Consider the following 20687-nt stretch of genomic DNA (forward strand, 5'->3'; position numbering starts at 1 on the left):
AAATTCAGACTAAAGGGCAATGGTTAAAATGGCTCAAGATTAAGAATTTGCTAGAAAGCAAAGAATAAACATTCTGGTAAGATATAGGTGAACACCAGAAAACTATGGCCTTTGTTGTTGTTATCCAGGAAAACAATGTTTCAGCTTTGAAGAAATCACTGTAGTAGAGAATGTACAGTTGAAAACATTAATTATCTTACGGGAGGATAAACTTTTGTAAAACATCTCATTTAACCAAAGTGGAATTTGAAACTCAACTGTTGACATTCTCAAAGTTATAAGAAGTGACTTTGTCTTGAATTGAGTCTTATTTTTTAAAATACAAATAAAGCCCCAAATGGACATTTCTTGATTGCTGCTGTGCCAGGTACTCTACTAAACACTTATATGCTTAATCTCATTTATTTCTCACAATCATCCTGTGAAGTAGGCTTTAGTTCACCACCCTCCTGTCTTCAAAGTCTCAGATCTTAACCACTGTATGTGCCCTTGATAGAAGTGTCCCATCTGTACTTAAATCTTCTTGGGTTTATGTATTTATGAATGGAATGAGTCTTGATTTGTCTACTATATTTATTGTATAGGTAAATAGTAAGTTTTAAAAAGTGAGTTTACATTTAACTTTTGTTGGTGTTATATTCTAGATGAACATTTAGCATCCCTGATTTGTCTTGTGATAAATTGTAGATATCTGGAGACATAACATGTAGCTGTCTTTCCCTATGGCAATTTACATGCTATAAATACAAAAAGCATATTAATTTGCCTGCAGAAATAAGTTTATAAAAAGTTAGAAGCAGGATATGCTAAATTAAAAGACAGTCACTTGAATTTAATTTAATTTTATTTTATTTTAAAAAAAATTTTAGGGCTGGGGATGTGGCTCAAGCGGTAGCGCGCTCGCCTGGCATGCATGCGGCCCAGGTTCGATCCTCAGCATCACATACCAACAAAGATGTTGTGTCCACCAAGAATTAAAAAATAAATATTAAAAAATTCTCTCTCTCTCTCTCTCTCTCTCCTCTCTCACTCTCTCTTTAAAAAAATAAAAATAAAAAAATTTTAAAGTTTTATTTTAGTTGTAGGTGGACACAATACCTTTTTTTTTAAAATTTATGTGGTGCTGAGGATCGAACCCAGGGCCCCACACATGTGAGGCGAGTGCTCTACTGCTGAGCGCCAGCCCCAGCCCCTTGAATTTAATAATAAAAAAAAAGAAATCATTGCCATTTGTTCTGCATTTTAGCATAATTCTTTTTTTTAAATCCTGAGATGTATGCTATTTATATAAAAATATTTTGCAAATACATCATTCAGAAAGAAGGCATTTATGGATTTTTTTTAAGCCAGGTGTGCTCTACCACTGAACTATTCTACCCCCACATTTTTTTTCTTGTATTTTGAGACAGGTCTTCCTAAGTTTCTGAGGCTATTCTCAAACTTGAGAGACCCTCCTGCCTTAGCCTCCCGAGTGGCTGTGATGAGAGGTGTCTGCCATTACAGGCTTTTATGAACTTTAAATAGGAACTCAGTGGTACCTAATGAAAGGCAATTGAGTTGGAGTTTTCAGAGAGCTTTTTAATTAAGAATTAATTAAAAATTTTTTTTCTTCCTCTATTCTTGCTTTTTAAGTGGTTTGAATAAAATTTGTTCTCCAGTCTGAGTACCTGCTGGGAGATGTCTGGAGGGCCCTTCTATGTCTGCTCATAGACCACATTACTCACTACTCCATCCCAGTAGTTGGGTTCATCTCTTCCTTGCATCCCCATCATCCACTGTTTTGTAGCATGAAACCTCTAGGTCATTCATTCAGGTCTGCTAGCCTTAGCTTTGTTTATGTTGCATCCATTTAGATAAAAAGATCTAGCTCAGTGTCTAACAGGTGCTTAGAAAATGTTTATTCATTCATTCTAGCCTCCCAGCTTCTCATGTCAATTATGCCTTTCCATTTTGGTCCACCGAAGTGTGTATATCCTGTTCAAGGTCTGGACATGAAGTCTTTTCTAATTCTAGTGCAGAAGGATCTTTGATTTCTTAGAACTGGGTACCTCTCTGCATATTGATTTTTCCTCTGCCAATCCGAACTGAAAGCCTACTGAAGACAGACATTTGTTTTTATCTTCTTTATCTACCCCAGCCATTAAGCTGCTAAGCATTTTGCAGGGTTCCAAAGAAGTACTTGTTTTCTGATTAACAGTAGTTTTATATATCCTACAAAAGCAAAAAATTCATAATAAGCTTGGTTATTATCTGTGTGTGTTTCTGGGAGATGAAGAGCAGAATAAAATGAGGAAAGACTCTTTTTCACCTTTTTCTTTAAAATGTCATTCTGATTTCTGAGGCCAGGATTAACTAAGGCAGAGGTCCAATCTTAAGAGGACTGGTCACCCTACTAAGGTCTTTATTATATGCCTTTTAGTTTAGGTCCCTTTGGAGGAAGTTAGGATAAAGGAAGCAATGAAAGTGGAATTACTGCTTAAGGAGATTGCAAATCATTACTGAGTCCACAAAGAAGCACTTTTCTAATAATATTATGTTTTCCTGAAGTATGTTTTGATATCTGTGACATTTTGGGAAACAGAATTAACTAAGAAAGAAAGAAACTATCTCTATGATTTCCTGTTTTAATTTTCTCTGATTTGAAACACCATAGAATTCTTTTATTTCTCTAATAATAGAAATGGTGGATGTGATGAGTTAGCTAACTGGTGTTTCTTCTGGTCCCCATTTTGTAGGATTAGATATTGAGCTTCAGATCTATTTTGAGGATGGAATTTAGATTTAAGTCTTGATAATTTTGTTTAAAATATATTCTGCAATTACTGTTTTGAAGATGAAATAAGACCTATTTTGTGGCCTTTAGCCTCATATAATGTGACCTTTAAAAATATTAAAGGAGTAGCATTGAGATATGAGGTGAATCATTAGATATTTATAGGAAATCTTTAACTGAAGAACATGATATATTAATCTTTGGGATCTGAAAGTGTTAGAATTTTAAAAACTTAACTTTATACTGCTTTTCTGGATCTTTGTTGGCCTCATTTCTGAGTCTTCTTTCTCTAATGACATCACTTCTTAGGTCATCATAATCAGGTAACACTATGAGCGTGGATACTTTCCCTCTGTTTAGGACCCCAGAAGGCTTATGTCAAACAAAATTAGATTATAGGTTATGGGCTGGTTCAGAACTTGGCAATTTATTCATTCTAACAGAACAACTTATGAGGTAAGTTCTGTTACAATCCTTAAAGTGTAGATGAGGAAAGTGAGACGCTGCCTGTGGTCACTTTTTCACTCCTTGTGCCTCCTATCACCTCTGATACATGCAGAACACTAATCTAGTCACTCTGCTGACATGAAGGCTGTTTCAGGGTAAGCAGATCAAAATATCCTGGGATGACTTGCCTTCCACTCTACTGAGATCTGTGGAGATGTGGATCAAGAGATAGCTGATAACAGCTTTGGTTCTGAGTTTTTTGCAAAACCTGGATTTTCTAAATCCAGTAGCCACCAGATATAATGGTATAAAGCCCAATCAAACTAACCAGTTTAACATCATAAGAACCAAAGCCACAATCACAACTAATTGTTAGTTGTGTTTTCTTTAAATAACCAGTTTAAAATTTGTTTGATTTTGCATGGGGAATAAGTGTGTTGGAAAGTGATTGGCTGGCATTCTAGCATAGCCCATGATTCTGAATCACAGTGATAACTATTGATTTTTTTTAGGATATCCTTTGTACTAAATCTTATGTTGCCATTAACAGTGTATCACTGGAAGGCAGTTATTGGGGGTTATTGTTTACTGAGTGTATTGTTTCAGTTTGGGAAGGTGAAAAAATTCTATAGTTGGATGATTTTGAGGGTTTGGTTATACAACATGTTCCTGACATGTACTTAATGCCACTGAATTGTAATTGAAATTAGTAACTAATTAATAATTTAATTAACAATTAAAATGGTTAAAATGGTAAGTTTTGTTATGGATGTAAGAGAGGGAAAAAAACTTTTATAGAAAGCATGATTATTTTATCCAGGCCTACGTATGTGAGTGCTGTTGTTTGGTGTATTTTATATTGGTGTTGAATGACAGGAGCACACTGTGAAGTTTGTGACTCTGGCATAGGAAGGCAGTTCTAGTGTGGCACTTAAAGATGGCTGACTCTGGAGTCAGACTGCCTGGTTGTGTGTCCTGGCTCCACCACTTACTTGCCATGTCACCTTGGGAAGCTACTTACCTTTTCTGGACTTCAGTTTCCCCATTGTGGAGTAGAGATAATAATTGTACTGTGGCTGGGGTTGTGGCTCAGTGGTAGAATGCTAGCCTAGTGTGGGTGAGGCACTGGGTTCAATCCTCAGCATCATATAAAAATAAATAAATAGAAATAAAGGCATTGTGTCCACTAACAACTAAAAAAAAATATTTTATAAAAGTACTTATTTCATGGAATGTGAGGATTAAATGAGATAATAATAAAAAATGCTTAAAACTTCATCTGTCACACAGTAAGTGTTAAGTGGATGGACATCTAGGGGTAGGTTCTAAGTTATATTACTTATATACATATAAATGTAAGCATAAATTGAATATTTTTTTAAAAAAATTTTAAAGGTAAAAGAAATAGGAGATTACTTTAAACAACACCTTTTACAGTCCAGGCACAGAGGAGCATTTGAACTGGCTTACACTGGTTTTGTGAAACTAACTGAAATACTAAACAGGTAAAACAAATATCCTTTTGTGTAGGTTTTTAAAAGAGTAAACGTATAAACCATGTGCTTGGAGTATAATTTAGTTTTGTCTTTTGATGTTGAAAAGAATAAAGACTTAGTTGGCTACAAAACTCTTGGAAGGAATGGTTTTCTTAGGTCTCATTGTGTGATTTACTGCAGATGATTGAGTGAAATGTGGATACCAAGTTGCTCTCTCATTGAAAGGTGATTTGAAGTCAACTCAAATGTTTTTGCTAAAAATAGCTTTGAAATTACTATTTCTTTTCATTGAACAAAATGAATGTTTTGTCTGTTTGAAAATTACTTGGAATTTGGAATAAAATAAGCCCTGGAGTTTTTGCATTTTAATGTATTATAGACAGAGAAAAACACTTGAGGATTTTGTCTTTTTCTTCATCATTTTGTTTTATAGAAAATTAAAAGGAGCAAAAAGAAGATAAGAGTATTTCACATTACTTAGAAAAATACTTAGGCATATTTCATATGTTTAACCAAATGTGTATTTTGACATAGGTGTTGGTAGTTTCATTCATTCATATAATAGATTTTCTCCAAAGAGCTTGTGAGGAAACCTTAAATTACTTAATGACTAAGTGTTCATGGCAAGTGTTCTCTAAATAAAAGGTAGTATTTTCCAGGAAAACATTTCTTTTGCCTAGAAACTTTTTGAAATGAAGCAGAGTTCTGCCAGCCTTGTAGCTTCAGCAAACATTTTATTTTGGGCTGTTAAGACATCTACTCCTTGAATATTTTTAAAACTTTTCTTTCACACTTCTGGTGAAAACATTTATAAAACATCTTGGCAGTTATGGACTGCACAGAATATCTTTAAATAATCCTTTTAAAATGTCCCTGACATTAAACTGCTGATCTTGAAAATATTTTGTTATCTTTTAAACTTTTGTTTCCAGTGTAGATATAACTTATGAATATTTTTTCTCACAATGCAACATTTTCCATTCCGTCAAATCAGCTGACCAATACATATTGAATGTTAGCTGTGTGCTTGGTATTGTGTTTATTTTGAAGAATATACTACTTATTTATAAGACATGGTTTCTGTTAAGAATTTATGGTTTCATTTGGGAAATAAGCAGGGATGAAGTTCACAATGTTTAAAAAAAGGTGTGCCGTGGGCACCAATTGGTTAGAACAGACAGTGGATATAGGCATCCAGCATCTCTCCATTTGTATGGGGGTGTGCTGCTTGCACAGCAGCCTGGAACGTTAGACCAACACACTTGAATAAGATGAAACTGGCAAATTTTTATATGAAATTGACGTTCTGTTGTAATGGCAGAGAGAGAAAACCATAAGAATAGGCTGGTAGGTCTTCATAGGAGATAGAATTTGTAGTATGTGTGACTTTCTTTTGTTTGGTTTTTATTTTTAAGAGAAAATTTTCTTTTGGACTCCTTTTGAAAGCTTTTTATAAGCTCTTTAGGTATGAAAAACTTGTTGAGGCATATAGCATTTTTCAAACTTGCTAAAAAGAATTCTGGGTGTTCATGAAAACCTACAGAAATGGAGGCCAGCTGCTGGCCAGCTCTTGAACTACAGCTGCGTCAAGGAAGGAAGCACTTAAAGAGATTAATGGGTACATACCCAAAGAGGTAAACATGAGCTATGCCATTTAAACTGGTTTTTAATAGGATTATTCAGAATGTCTTCAAATGTAAACTGATTTCACTGTCATACAATCATCTAGGAATAAATAATGAGGGGCACTCTTTTTCTGGGAAATTTTTTGAAGTAACACTTCTACGCATAAGATACACAAACAATATGTTAAATTTTTATAATCTGATTTTCTTATGTAGTGATTTCTATTTAGAATTTGAAAAGAAGCATACTTTCTTTGAAAAACACAGTTACCTGTCATGCATAATTACCTGCCTAAACATTTGGGTGGTTAATGGTTAACTACATTAAAATCATAACTCTAAATTGAATTTCTGATAAAATTCACAATTGTTTATTTACTATATATGATAGTAAATTTCTTAGTATTTGAAGTTGTTCTTTCAATTGAAATGACCAGAATCCTACACTAGGGTGTAAAGTTGCAGAATCTAGTTTTTGTTTATCCAGCCATGAATTAAATACTTAATTACAAGTGGACAAAATTATTGACTGCAATTCTAAATCTAGAAGGGATGTTTGTGACTATTTGGTAATATCTTATTCTTTGTATATTTGAATTGCTCTGCTTATTGCCATATTGATAGGGTTTATAAGATGGTTGCAGTGCAACCATTTTTCCACTGCTAGCTTAAAGATATAAATGCTGGCATTTAGCTGTTTTTGTCATAAAATACTTCTGCTGAGTCATGGAAATCAACACTTATGGTGGACAGAAGTAATTTAAATATGTATTTAAACTTCATTAATCATAGTTATTATAATTCAATAGAAAGCCTTTTAATGAAAAATTGAAATATAATAGTAAAAAAAGCCAATTTCTTTTACCTTTCTGGAGATAGAAAGACTATGTCTTTAAAGAAAATGAAATTGAATAAGAAATAAATGTTGAATGTTAATATATGAGAGTTTTGGAGGGAAAGTCATTCAACTCTGAATGAAAGAATATACAGTCTTGTCTAAAATTTAATTACTTTTTTTTTAGTACAAGTGTCAAAATGATTCTTATTTTGCACTGGACATCCTGTGAATTTTGTTTGATTATTAATAAATAAAGAATAATTAAGTTAAGAGCCACTTTGGGGAGCCATATGAATTCTTCATAGAACAGTCCTATTGACACTCTGAAATGGATTAAAACGATCTGGGGAAAAGCAGAATGTCTTAATATTCACCATCTAAAGCATTGTGTCTATGGTTTATGATCTGTTAATGACTCTTTAATTTTTATTTTTAAGTCTGCTCCTATAGTGGAGTCAAATATTATCTTTTTTTCTGGAAATTTGTACACTGGTTTTCAAAGTCCTCATAAAAATCCTGTGTCATTTCAACCACAGCAGAGGGACTTAATTTTTTTCTTCTTGATCTCAGGGAAATTGTATTAAGAGAACAACTATCTGTATGTTCTTCTTCCAACCACTTTTAATGGCCCTCTGGTTGCTAATTCAGTTTAGATGTTGTCCTTGTTACTGTTGTGTGTGTCTGTAACTGAGACTTTGGAGTCACCCCTGAGGTTTTAGCCTGTAGTAGACGTTGGCTGTGGGGCTGTGGTGAGGAGGCTAAGATGGCCCCTGCTGATGATGTAGCTTTCTTACTGAGGCTCATTTGGACAAATCAGTTTCCGGGCTTAAGTTTCTCCATGCTTCAGGGTTCTGTTCCCTTTTAAAAACAAGCTGTACACACACACAGCCTTCCTGCACACATCTGTCAGCATTTAGTTTAATTGAAATAATAAACATGAACCTTGAAATAATAAACACGGTACTTGACCAAAGAATAAATGGAGTTGGAGAATTTAGCTTATGAAATAATTGGAGATTGGAAAAATTTCTAAATTAGGAAAAATAACCATGCTGAAATAGTTTAATGAAATAATAGCATTTCTCAATTAACAATTCATAAGCGATAGAACTAATTGGAAGTATCAAAAAATAGCTATGTTGCCACCTAGGTGGATGGATGAAGCCATCAGAAAGCCACTTTGTAGTCAGAATCTGATTTATTAGCATAGAATAATCTAATGACCAATTAGGGGAGTATACAGCACATGTAATTTGATTTTGGTCTGCGGGTTTTATGCTTATCTTAGAATACTTATCCACTACGAGTGAGATAGCGCTGTGGATAGAAGTTGGACTAAGTGAAATAAACATTTTCTAGCTCAATTATTCTGTGAATTGTTTTGATAAAATTCACTCCTATTTTTTATCTTAAGTGTTTTGCATATCCAGCACATAGATCTGGTCTTTCCCCAATTCTTAAAGGCCTTTTTCTACTGTGTCCTGTGTTGCTGCATCTTGTCTCCTTTACCTCAATTAATTGCTGATGTCATCTCTTAGCTATTTCCAAAAGGGTGTCTGAGTTGCTTCACTTACTTTATTACATACTAGTCCTTATGAAGTCACTTTAGACAGACCTACCATTATCACACTATATATGCTGTATATACTGAGGTCTATCATCTATGTTACCTCATGTGAGTCTTCTCTCAAGGCTTCAAGATAGATATTCCTTTTACTCACCATAAGAGGTTCTGAAGCTCAGAGTTTGGACCTAGTATGTTTAAACTTAAATATCTAGTGAATGGTAGATGCATATTCAAAACCCCTTCAGGTCAACTTCAAAGTCTACATTCCTTCACTAGGTTTTGGTAACTGAGAATTTGCCTTTAGAGGGCTGGATCACAACACTGCTTTCATGCTATTTGGCTATTTGTTCTACTTTCTATTCTCCCTTTCAATTCTAGCATTGTTCAGCCTCTACAAAAATCAAGATTCCTTTTTCTGTATTTCAAATATATAATATTGAGTCAAACTATTTTTATCACTGTGCAAGGCACTGTATGGGATACAAAAATAAATGCGTCTGTGGATAACCTTGGGAACTTCTATTTTAATAGTTACAACATGAGCTGGAATAACCTGCATACAGTTGTCTACAGTAGGAGACAGAATAAAAGTATCATTATTGAGCCCATGATAGAAATTTACAAGAAGGAGAAAGCAACCCCAGAAACTGACACTGTCCTTAGCGCAGGGCCTCGGCTCCAGGCTCTGAAGACAGGAGAGGGAGGTGTGGGGTGGAAGGTCCCTCTCTCCTCTGCTTTCCTTTTGTTTCTTTGGTGCCCAAAGATGAAGGAGCAGAACAGTGAGGAGGGTTCTGTGCTAGGGTTCTGAGGCACAGCGTGGCTTCTCTGGTTTACAAAAACCAAGGGGATCTGAGGAACTGAAGAGTGGCGCTCAAAGGTGCCAAATAGAAAGAAATGATAAGAGACAGAGGTGCTCATCCCCTGTCTGGACCAGTGCACGCCGGGTACGTGTTTGAAATGTGGTGCTGTATTCCAGAAATTCACACAATAGGACCTGCTGATAAGGAACAAAGATGAGGAAAGAGGCTGGAAAGCGAGGGCCCCACACCCCAACCCCTGACCCAGAAGCTGCCCTGGAGCTGGTGCTCACCTGACCCCAGGGTCTCTCTGTGGGTCACCATCTGTAACCCACCAAGCCACTCTCCCTCCAAGCCTCTCTCCTGATTGTAAAGCTGCACAGCGGAACCCAGTTGTCTGAGCTACCCCAGAACATAGCACCCCAGGAGGGATCCCCAGGCCTGCTAAGGAGCTGGGTGGAGGAATCAGCAGCCGAGAAACCTAGCCTGGCGACACCCTGCAGAGAGCCTCTAGGTCCTAGGCCAGTCCCTCATACTTGTCCCAGAGTTGGAGTGATTTTTTGCCCTGTGTGACTGCAGAACACTGGCTTTCCACGTGGGAAAGAGGAGGGGGATCAGGAAGAGAGGACAGAAAGGGGTCTTCCTGCCTTGTCACCCGCGATGCTGCAGTTGGGAGGTTGAGCCTGTGGGGGAGGGGGAAGGGTGGGTCTTAGCCGTGTGGGGAATCCTCTAGGGGACGGGTGCTGGGAGCAGGGCAGGCTCTGGGTTGGCTCTGTGGGATGCCCAGCAGGCAGTGGGGGGGTGAGAAGTCTCTGCTCTGTCCCTTCCTGCTGTGCTCTGTGATGTTCGAGGACACTACTTTCTGTGTCCCCCTGGGTATAAAGCACCATATACTTGTTGGCTTAAAATAGCAGAAATGGGGAGGCCAGGAGTCCAGCACCCAGCTTGGTCCCTGGTGGGGTTCCGAGGGACCATGGGTTCCAGGCTTGCCAAGTCCTCCTGGGTCTGGAGGTCCTTGGTGTTCCTTGGCTTGTGGCTGTGCCAGCCCGTGTGGCTCCCTCTTCACATGGAGCTGTCTCCACGAGTCTCTGTCTCCTCTTTTGAGGACACATCCTCCTAGACCAGGGCTCTGTCCAGAGTGTCTTCATCCTTATTGGCTTCCATGTGCAAAGACCCTCTTTCCAAATAAGGCCCCATTCGTGGGCTTTGAGGGTCAGGACTCACTTCAGCATCTCTTTTCAGGGAACAGAGTTCCACCCATAACACTTCCCATTCTTCTTCTCCTGCAGACAACAGTCCTGAGACCCGGGCTAAAGTGAAATTTGTCCAGGACACCTCCAAGTATTGGTACAAGCCTGAGATCTCCAGAGAGCAAGGTGAGGACTGGGTGGTTCTGGTGGTTCTGTGGGTCCATAGAGGACAGAGTTGGCTTCCGATCACCATGTCTGACTTGGGCAAGGAACACAGTGCACTCATTCCTCTTTGCAGTAGGTAGTGGTCACAGAGTGGGAGCTGGAATTGAAGTCAGACAGTAAGAAGCACTTCCCACATCAAAGGGAAGGCTGGCAGACCATTGGTGTGAATGATTTTTGCAAGAGTCCATCAGAGCTTTGGTTTTCCTGGACAAAGTAGAAGAACAGCCAAGATCATATGAAGCCTCAGCTCTCCATCTGTATGATGTGGGAGATTTTTGCATTTTGTAGAAACAAATGAAGTTGTGAATATGGGAATAGAGACGAGGCCCTCTATGGGTTCTCATAGAACATCTGTGGGGTGTGGGTGTGGCTCACCAAGGACTGCCTGTCGGTCCCACTGGCCACTGCCTGTCTTTGTAAATAAAGTTTTATTGGAACAAAGCCATGCCCATTAGTTTACAGACTGTCTCTCGCTTCCAGCTGCAGCCATAGACTTGAGTATTTGCGACAGGCTGCGTGGCCCCCAGTGTTGACTCTCTGGCCATCTCAGCCCAGGAGGACCCTTGGGAGTGTTTACACTCTGACTTTAAAGAATGTCATCTCATCCAAGAGAAAACAAAGTTCCAGAGGCCCCCAGGGCACTTAGGCAGCCAGGGACGCCAATCTCATGTGCCCTCTTCCCTCCTCTGGCGCAGCCATCGCACTCCTTAAGGATCAGGAGCCAGGGGCCTTCGTCATCCGTGACAGCCACTCCTTCTGGGGGGCCTATGGGCTGGCCATGAAGGTGTCTTCTCCTCCTCCGACCATCATGTAGCAGAATAAGAAAGGTGACATCCTCCTCCGGAGACTATGGGATCTTCACGGTCTCTTCAAACCCTGGGGTGCTGGGGGGCCCCAGGGTGCTGAGCAGGACCTAAGTTTCAGAGAGCTGGTGCCTGATAAACAGCTCTCCAGAAGAACGTGCCCTGGGCTGGTGATTGTGGCATTGGGGAACAGGGAAGCAGGTGTCTCTCCTCTCTGGAGGGGCCGGTGGTGGTCTCTGCAGCCCCAGGCTCCAGCCTCCCCATCTCTGCGACCCTCTCTCCCACCGTGCACTGGAGAAGAGGTAGAGCAGCCTTGGGAGTACATGGGGGGACTCTGTGAAAAGTGTCCCATTTCTTTCTCTCCATCCCAGGAGATCTGGCCCATGAGTTGGTGAGACATTTCCTAATCGAGACCGGCCCCAGAGGGGTCAAGCTCAAGGGCTGCCCCAATGAGCTGAACTTTGGTGAGCTGCCCCCACCACTGTCCCTGCAGGAGGGGTTCAGCATCTTGCCCTGCTTCAAGCTCCCCTGGGGCCTGACCCCAAGTTCTCTCCTCCATAATCCTGTGTGGTAGATGGCACCGTCCTTGTTTCGAACAAGGGAACTGTTAATTAGACTTACCCAAGAAGTCACAGGTAACAAGTGACTGACCTGGGATTCGATCCCACAATTCTCCAATGCTTCTACCCTGTTTGTTTCTTTTTTGGGGGGAGGGGTGTGGGGTCATCACTGGAGAGACTTAGAAAAGATGTTAGGAGGAACTGTAAAGGGAAGTTGTTAGGTCACAATATGACTGCTAGAGGGAGTCTTTGGAATCTTCTTCCTTGGGTCTTGCTAAAAAAAAAAAAAAAAGAGGGCATGAATTTTCAGCTCTGAAAATTTGTGGATAAGAGAGGGGTAATAAAGAAGCTAAGCTGTGGGTAGCTCCATAGCTAAGCACACCTGAGGTCCTGGGTTCCATCTCTAGCCACACACACACACACACACACACACACACACACACGGAAAGAAGCCCGGTGGGGTGAGGCTTCCTGGCGTTTGCGCCTGGCCCCGGCTGGCCCCTGACTCCCAGGAGTGCTGCCTCTGAGCCGCTGTCTCGTCCCGCAGGCTCCCTGTCCACCCTGGTCTACCAGCACTCCATCATCCCTCTGGTTCTGCCCTGCAAGCTCGTCATTCCAAACCGAGGTAGGACGTGAGTCTCCCCGTGCTCCAAAGGTGCCCTTGAGCTACCTCCTTCGTGTCTGGCCCTGCCAGCCACTCCAGAATGTGGGCCAGGGGTGGAGGGCACTGGCAATTTTGCCAACGTGGGGAAACCCAAAACCTCTCTCTCACACACTTCTTTTTCCTGATAAAAAAGAAGGAAAAGTTTGTGGGCGTGGTGGCACACACCTGTAATCCCAGTGGCTGGGGAGGCTGAGGCAGGAGGATCACGAGTTCCAAGCCAGCCTCGGCAACTTAGCGAGACTGTAAACAACCTAGTGAGATCCTGCCTCAGAGTATCAAATATAAAGGGCTGGGGATGTGGGAAGGTGGCTCAGTGGTTAAGTGCCCTTGGGTTCAATTCCTGGTACCCCCCCAAAAGAAGGAAAAGTTTATTTAAGAGTTGAACTCCAGGGGCATATGTAAGTTGTCTTTCCAGATGGTTCTAGAAAATACTCTGGAGCCTTTAAGAAATTCATACTGAATTCTCAGAATAAGCCTCATCCCCGGGGAAGGCCTAAGACGTGGGAGAGTCAGGAGAAGAATGTCCTAGAGGTTGAGATAAGATCTCCAATATTAGTGGATGATTTTTATCTATTCAATTCAGTTCACTGAATTATTAATAATAATTGGCCAACATTATTAGCTTAAAAGTTCCAACGCAACTTAAGCAGCATTATTAACCACACAGTTTAGACACCAATTAAATTACTTTTTTATGGAATTTACTGTGGAAGTCCAGCAATTACAAAGCTGTTTGACTTTGAATTGTATAAACCTGTGGTTCTTGAAACGGGGCCCCCAGACCAGCAGGCTGTGCATCCCCAGAGAACTTGTTAAATGCTGGCATTCTCCAGGTCCACTTCATCAGGAACTCTAGGTTGGGACCAGCCATCTGCATTTTAACAAGGCTGCACACCAAAGTGTAAGCAACACTGGTGACAAATGAGACTCGATGCTTATTTGTTGTTCTGATTTTGTTTTTAAAAGTTTTAGTGCTGGAGACTCAGTGGCACAGGCCTGTAATCTCAGCTACTGGAGAGGCTGAGGCAGGAGGATCACAAGTTTGAGGCCAGCCTCAGCCACTTAGCAAAGCCCTATCTCAAAATTAAAATAATTTAAAAGTGCTGGGAGGTAATTCAGTGGCAAAGTGCCCCTGGGGGTTCAATTCCCAATACCATGAAAAAAAATTATTTAGGTATAGTTGAAATAAAAACAGTAGTATGCACTGTGTATAATGTGTTGCTTTGATATAGCTACACATTGGGAAATGGTAAAGTCAAGCTACTGAACATGTCTATCTCTCGGTTCTTACTAATCTTGAACTTATGGTTGTGCTCTGTTGGTGGCTGAATGAATTTAAGCATAAACAGAAGCAACACCACTGCTGTTCCAAGCTTGCTTTTTGCCAGGCAGTGGATTAACACTGAAAACCCTGGGTCATGGGTTCCACTTAGCAAGTGGCAGGCTGAGGGTTCGAGCCCAGCTATCCTGGACCCAGAGCTCTCAACCCATGTGCTGGGTTCTTACAGCAGTGGTAGAACATTCCACCTGTAGGTAACCCAGTGACTCCCACCGGGGCCAGCCGTGGAGAGCGTGTCCTGGCACAAAGTGTTTGCAGAAGTTACCTTAGGCCCAGCCCAACCGTGCTTGTTTCCAGCTGTAGGGTTTTAATTACCAGGCGAATTTTTGTCTCAGACCCCACAGATGAATCCAGAGATAGCTTGGGCCCTGCCAACTCGACTTCTGACCTGCTGAAGCAAGGAGCGGGTGAGTGGTCCCTGGAGACTGGACCCCTGCCCACGCCCTTCTTTCCACCTTCCTGCCCGGGCCTCCTGCAGGTGCAGGTGGAAGTCTGCCAGGCCCAGAGGTCTCCAGGCAGATTATGTTCCTCTGTGTAGATGTTTTGGCCTGAGGCTGGTCCCTCAAGAGTGGACTGGGGTATCGTCTCCACCGACTCCAGCCTTCCTGATTCCCACTTGGGTCCATTTCTTGTAGCTTGTAATGTACTCTTCGTCAATTCCGTGGATATGGAGTCACTCACTGGGCCACAGGCCATCTCCAAAGCTACATCTGAGACGTTGGCTGCTGACCCCACGCCAGCTGCCACTATCGTTCACTTCAAGGTCTCTGCGCAGGGAATCACACTTACTGACAACCAGAGAAAGTAAGCCTCCTCTACTTGCTCCTGTGCTGGGCTCTCCTTCCTGCAGCCCATCCGTGCCTCCACTCACCACCGCTCACCCTTGCACCTCTCAGCCCACCTATTATCCCATCCATCTATCTTGCTTCCATTCTTTATCACACTAGCTGTTCATCCATCTATCCATTATTCATCCACTTGTTCACACACTCATCAATTGGTCCATTCATCTACTTACTCACATCCATCCATTCCCTATCTATTCTATGCCTACTTATCCCTTAATTTGTGTGTGTCTCCATCCAGCCAGCCAGCCATCATCCAGCCATCCATTCATCTACCCACCCACTCATCCACCTACCCATCCACCCATTCTCCATTCATCCAGCCACCCACCCATCCATCCATCCATCCACTCATCCATCCACCCACCAACCTACCATCTATCAATCTATCCACCCATCCATACATCCTCCATCCCTCCATCCATCTGTCCTCCATTCACCCATCCATCTACCCATCCACCCACCGACCCATCCATCAATCCATCCATCCATCCATCCATTATCCATCTCTCCATCCATCCTCCATCCACCCACCCATCCATCCATCAATCTTTCCATCCTTCCATCCATCCTCCATCCATCCACCCATCCATCAATCCATCCATCCCTCCCTCCATCCATTCATCTATCTATCCCACCATCCCTCCATCCTCCCTCCCTCCCTCCATCCTATAAGGATCTGCCTGAACTAGGTAGTCAGCTCTCAATACAACTGTTTAAAAGGTACTTCTTTCCAGGAGCAGAGTCTTTCCTCCCAGGCTCTCTCCTAACCATGACCCCAGTTCATTTCCTTCCTCCTTTAGGGTCCCCCCATTTCTTATTCCTCAGCATCAGTTTCTTTTCCAGCCCCTGGCTTTTGGGCTTATTTCTGTGGCACATGTCTCTGTTCCTAAGCACCTCAGGCCATCTTGCTCTGTGAGACAGTGACCCACAACAGGCACAGTGCGAGGTGGCCTGGCACAGGCGGAGGGCTGGAGGAAGCAGACCCTCCCATGCTCATTCTCTGTTCTCTGATGTCTGAACCACAGGCTCTTCTTCCGAAGACACTACCCCCTCAACACTGTCACCTTCTGTGACCTGGATCCACAGGAAAGAAAGTAAGTCTCTTGGAAACACCTTCCCTCTCAGCCAGCTCATGCCGCTGGAGAGAGTGTGTGTACATGAGCACAGGTGCGCAAGTTCTCTGTCCAACTGGAAGATCCGTCTGTGTCCAGGGGAGTGTGCCTAATTGTGTTGGGCATTTTTTGAGTTTTCTTCATAGATCTGGAGACCCTCCTGGGACTCAAATGCCCATTTTTACCCCCTCTGGCCCGACCCTGACCCTGACCCTGTATCTCCCCTCCACACTGTGGGAGGTAGCTGGCAGTGTTTGCTCCAACTTTAAAGCCCCTGGGTGACCTTGGCTGCTTCTATCCTGCAGAGGTCAGGGCTCCTCTGCTTGCCCCAGAGTCTGGTCTGAGTGGGCGGTGCTCTGGGGACAGGTGCAGGGATTTACCCTGAGCTGACTTTCTCTCCACAGGTGGATGAAGACAGAGGGAGGTGCTCCTGCTAAGTAAGTGTGGCTTCCTAGTCCACCAGCAGGTGGGGGGGTGGCAGGTTTAGAATCCAGAGGCTGGGGTAGGGAAAGGCCAGCAAGGATCTTTGTGCCAATGTCACGGAAGTCTGGAGAAACAGTACAGCCCACGTGTGTGGTCTTAGCAAAGGAGAGTGTGTCCTTTCAGGGACAGAGTTGGAAAGGCTTTGGAAAAGAACGAATATTTTAAAATGGATCTTAAAAGACAGGTAGAGTTTGCTCAGGCTGAAAGGTAGGAGAGAGATGGGTTTAATGTGAGGAGGTAGCTTGACCAGCAATCTGGGCAGGGCTGAGTGTCCCACAGAGAGGCTGCTGAATGGTTGTTGGCTGAAGAAAGGAGACCAGAGGCAGCCAGGCCACCTCCAGTGACCAGGAATCTGGGTGTGATCAACGCTGGGGACTTGGCCTTGTTCAGTCCTCATAATCATCGAGTCCCCATGTTTTTTTGGTGTCCCTGCCAGCCGGCCAGGCAGGCCAGAGCTTGCAGCTGGGTCAGGTGGCAGTGTCAGGGCAGGCATGGGTTGGCCAGGTCTCCATCATGGAGAAGCAGGCAGACAAGGCTGGCATGCCTGTGTGATGGGAGCTCAGAGATGACCCCCACCCTGCTCAGGTCACCCCCACTGCACTACAGCCCTAGCCAGCCCAGACAGGGAGGAGTTGGGGGGCTGCCCTGTGGACCCCAGTGACTCCAACACCTGAGCACTACTCCAGCTCCTGAAACCAAGCTGGAAGAGTCAAGTTGTGGGAAGTACAGGGCTGTGTGTGAGTGTGTGTGTGTGTGTGTGTGTGAGAGTGTGTTTGTGACTTGGCTAATTTTAGCCGGGCAGTGCCGTCTGAGGCAGAGGGGTGTCCATGGGCATCTCCAGCTGTCCTGATTTCCCCATCTCGCTCTAATTAGCAACACCCTGGCTGGGAGGGGCCCTGAGCTCGCATTCTGTTCTCTGCCCTCGTATTTTTAACTCTGTTTTGCAAAGAGAGAATGTTAGGTCACTCCCATCTTGGTGCTGGAGGGGGGACGGGTGTGGGGTCCCCTCCCCCTTGGGTTCTCTGGACTTCCCAGCCTCTGGACGGGGCGGCTGTGTGTGTGTGTGGGGGGGGTGGAGGACCTGCTCCTTCTTGGACTCCCTGACTTCCTGGGGTGCATGGTGGGTGCATGGCGGGTGTGTGGTGGGTGCCTGCTGGGTGCGTAGTGGGTGCGGAGGCCCCATCCTGGCTGGGCCCCGGCCTCCTGGTTTGCTTCTGTGCTGTTTATGGGAGCGGTCAGTTGGGTGGGGCTGGGAGAGGCTGCTTGACGAATGCTCCCACTTTATTTCTGGTCTCGTCCCCACCCTGAACTATCCAGTCTTGTCCTTCACCCCAGTCCCGCTCCACCCCTCCAAGGGGAACTGTTCGCCTGCCCTGAAACAAAGCGAGACACTGTCCCCAGCCTTGGCCTTGCTGCGGGGGAAACCAAGAGGGCTCTGTCTCAGGCGCCCCCTGTCCCTGAGGCCCGGGGAGGCTGGGTACGCCATGTGGCAGGCTGGGGGTGCCCTGGCCAGGGTCCTCCTGTCTTCCCCTCTTGCCCACCACCCTCTCCTGCCCCTGCAGGCTCTTTGGCTTCGTGGCCTGGAAGCAGGGCAGCACCACAGACAACGCCTGCCACCTCTTTGCTGAGCTCGACCCCAAGCAGCCTGCCTCTGCCATCTTCAACTTTGTCTCCAAGGTCATGCAGAGCATCGGCCAGAAGAGATGAGCCCACACCCCTTTCCCAGGGCCAGGGCAGCGGGGACGGGGCATCTGGGGAGGAGACCTCTGAATCCTGACCACCTCGAATCCACAAGGAGGACTTTGGGCTAATTTTGGAGAAGGAGAGAAGAAAGTGTAGCGTTGGGCGGGGGAAGTGAAATACAGAGGGGAGGGGAGAGGGAGAAAAAGCAAAAAAAAATGATGGAGGAGAAGACGCAGGTTCTCCTGGGCAGATGGAAACGGCAGCCTCCCAGAGCCTCCTAAGCCAGCCCAGGTCCCCTCACTCCCATCCCCTCTGAGAGGACGGAGCTCCTCCACGGGCCTCCTTGGGGTCCACATTTTGGGGGGAAAATGAAAAAGCTCTGTGTCCCTCGCCACCTGCTTTGCAAGGACAGTTCAAGTCAAGAGAGTCTTTTTCTGGCCACCTGAGGGCGGGTCGCTGAGCCCGAAGGCTGGCGGGAGAAAGCGCATGGAGAAGCTTTTCCTTCTGACACTATGCCAGACCCGAGGCCCCTCCTTCCTGTGCTGGGCCATCGATGCATTGTGACGTGGGTGTTTGTATGTCCCCACCCACACCCTCACACACTGATTTCTATCGCCTCTGTCTGCTAGAATTGTAAACAGCTCTGCTCGTCTCTGTCCCCGGGTTAGCACACACGTGCATGCTGTCCAAAGAAGGTTAGGGTTGGGGGTGACACGGCAGCAGGAGGAGACAGAGCCCTCTCCTGCAGGAGTACCTAGTATTTCCCCTCCCCATCCCTGTACTTATACTCTAGTGGCCCCGGGTGCCACCAGCCTGATCTGTACAGAGGCCCTGGTCAGAGGAGAAGTGCACCCCTGCTCCGTTGCTGGTTGACCAGGAGCCCTGGGCTTTGGTGTGAGGAAGCAGAGATATGTGTGTCCATAGGGAGGAGGACTGTCAGGAAAGGTGGCTGCTGAGCCCTGACACCTTCCCACCACGGGTGCCTCACGGCTGGCTGGGCAGGCCACTCTGGCCAGTGCTGGGGCTCTGCCTTACTACTGCTGCTAGGCCCCATTCCTGGGCTCAGGGCCCCAGCACCAGCCTCAGCTCAGCCTTGCTTATCTGCATGCTGCCTTTTGGGGCACTGGGGATGGTGACTTCCTGCCCTGCCCTGTCTTTCCTGCAAGGTCCTCATGTTGGGGCTCATCCTGGGGAATCTGCTTCTCAGATCTCTTCTCAGCAAGGCCCCAGAAGAAACCTGTGGTCCTGATGTCCCCTCTGTAAGAGCCTCAAGGTCTGACTGGTTGCAGGCGCCTTTCAGCTGGGCTGCTCAGGGTGACATCAGCAAAGCTCCTAGGGCCACTTCCGGAGCATCACAGGGCCTCCCCATCACGCCAGAGCCTCGCTGTCTCCCTTCTGCCTTGGCTTCCCCAGCAGAGCGACACTGCCCACAGAGCAGGGGACAAAGAGCATGCATTTAGGTCAAAAGACCAAGGGTCCATTTGGGCAGTGGGGAAGACCCTTGGCCACCACCCAGGAACTCTAAGCCAGAATGGAAACTTCAACAGGACTCCATTCTTCAGCCCACAGGGGCCCTCTGAAGAGTGGCATTGTACTGATATATAAATATGTATAATATACACCTGAGACATACTGACAGAATATGTAAGCTAATAAAATATAAGAAAAGGTTAAAAAATAGGTAAATTGATAAAAAGTATTTATTGTTTCCCAGATTGCTCTGTTGCCTCCCTGAGCAGAAACCAGTCCCCGTCCCTTTCTTTACATATAAGTAGAGCCTGAGTGGAGGGGCCTTTGTCCGTGGTGTGGCTGGGCATCTCCTTGCCCTGGGCCGTGCTGAGGCTCAGTGGGGTGGGGTGCGTATGCTGCATTGTGTTGGCTCCCTGATTCTCTGTCAATTAGGGCCCAGTGGTCAGCTCCCTGCACATCTGGGGAGCTGTCTTCATTCCTACAGGTCTGAGTGCTTGTGTGAGCCTGCTGGGGACCAGGTGTGCACGTGTGCGTCTCTGGGAGCTGGAAAGGAGAGTGTCTAGATTAGACAGGGGCAAAGCCTGAGCCCCCACTGCACTCCCCAAAGGGAAAGTCCCAGGATTGGTGACCTAGGTCCTTCCAAAGTGCCCTTCCTTCTGAGATGTTGAAGCCAAATATCTGAAGCCACCTCTCCTTATTCCCTAACACACTCAAGGTCTCCTCTAATATAGGAGACATTTCCCCACCTGGTTTCTTTGTAAATACCT

At 44.7% G+C, this 20687-nt stretch overlaps 1 protein-coding gene across 1 annotated transcript in view; it reads left to right on the top strand.

The window, feature by feature from the left end:
* The window catches only part of LOC144256063 (tensin-1-like), a 28374-nt gene extending 9900 nt beyond the window's left edge, over window positions 1-18474 (top strand). The window contains 9 exon segments of the mRNA XM_077801218.1: window positions 10833-10919; window positions 11654-11785; window positions 12133-12225; window positions 12869-12946; window positions 14660-14731; window positions 14960-15128; window positions 16198-16266; window positions 16689-16721; window positions 18330-18474. Coding sequence (XP_077657344.1) covers window positions 10833-10919; window positions 11654-11785; window positions 12133-12225; window positions 12869-12946; window positions 14660-14731; window positions 14960-15128; window positions 16198-16266; window positions 16689-16721; window positions 18330-18474 — 878 coding nt within the window.
* The last annotated feature ends 2213 nt before the right edge of the window (window positions 18475-20687 follow it).

This window comes from Urocitellus parryii, chromosome 7 (genome assembly GCF_045843805.1).
Source record: "Urocitellus parryii isolate mUroPar1 chromosome 7, mUroPar1.hap1, whole genome shotgun sequence".
Classification (NCBI taxonomy): domain Eukaryota; kingdom Metazoa; phylum Chordata; class Mammalia; order Rodentia; family Sciuridae; genus Urocitellus; species Urocitellus parryii.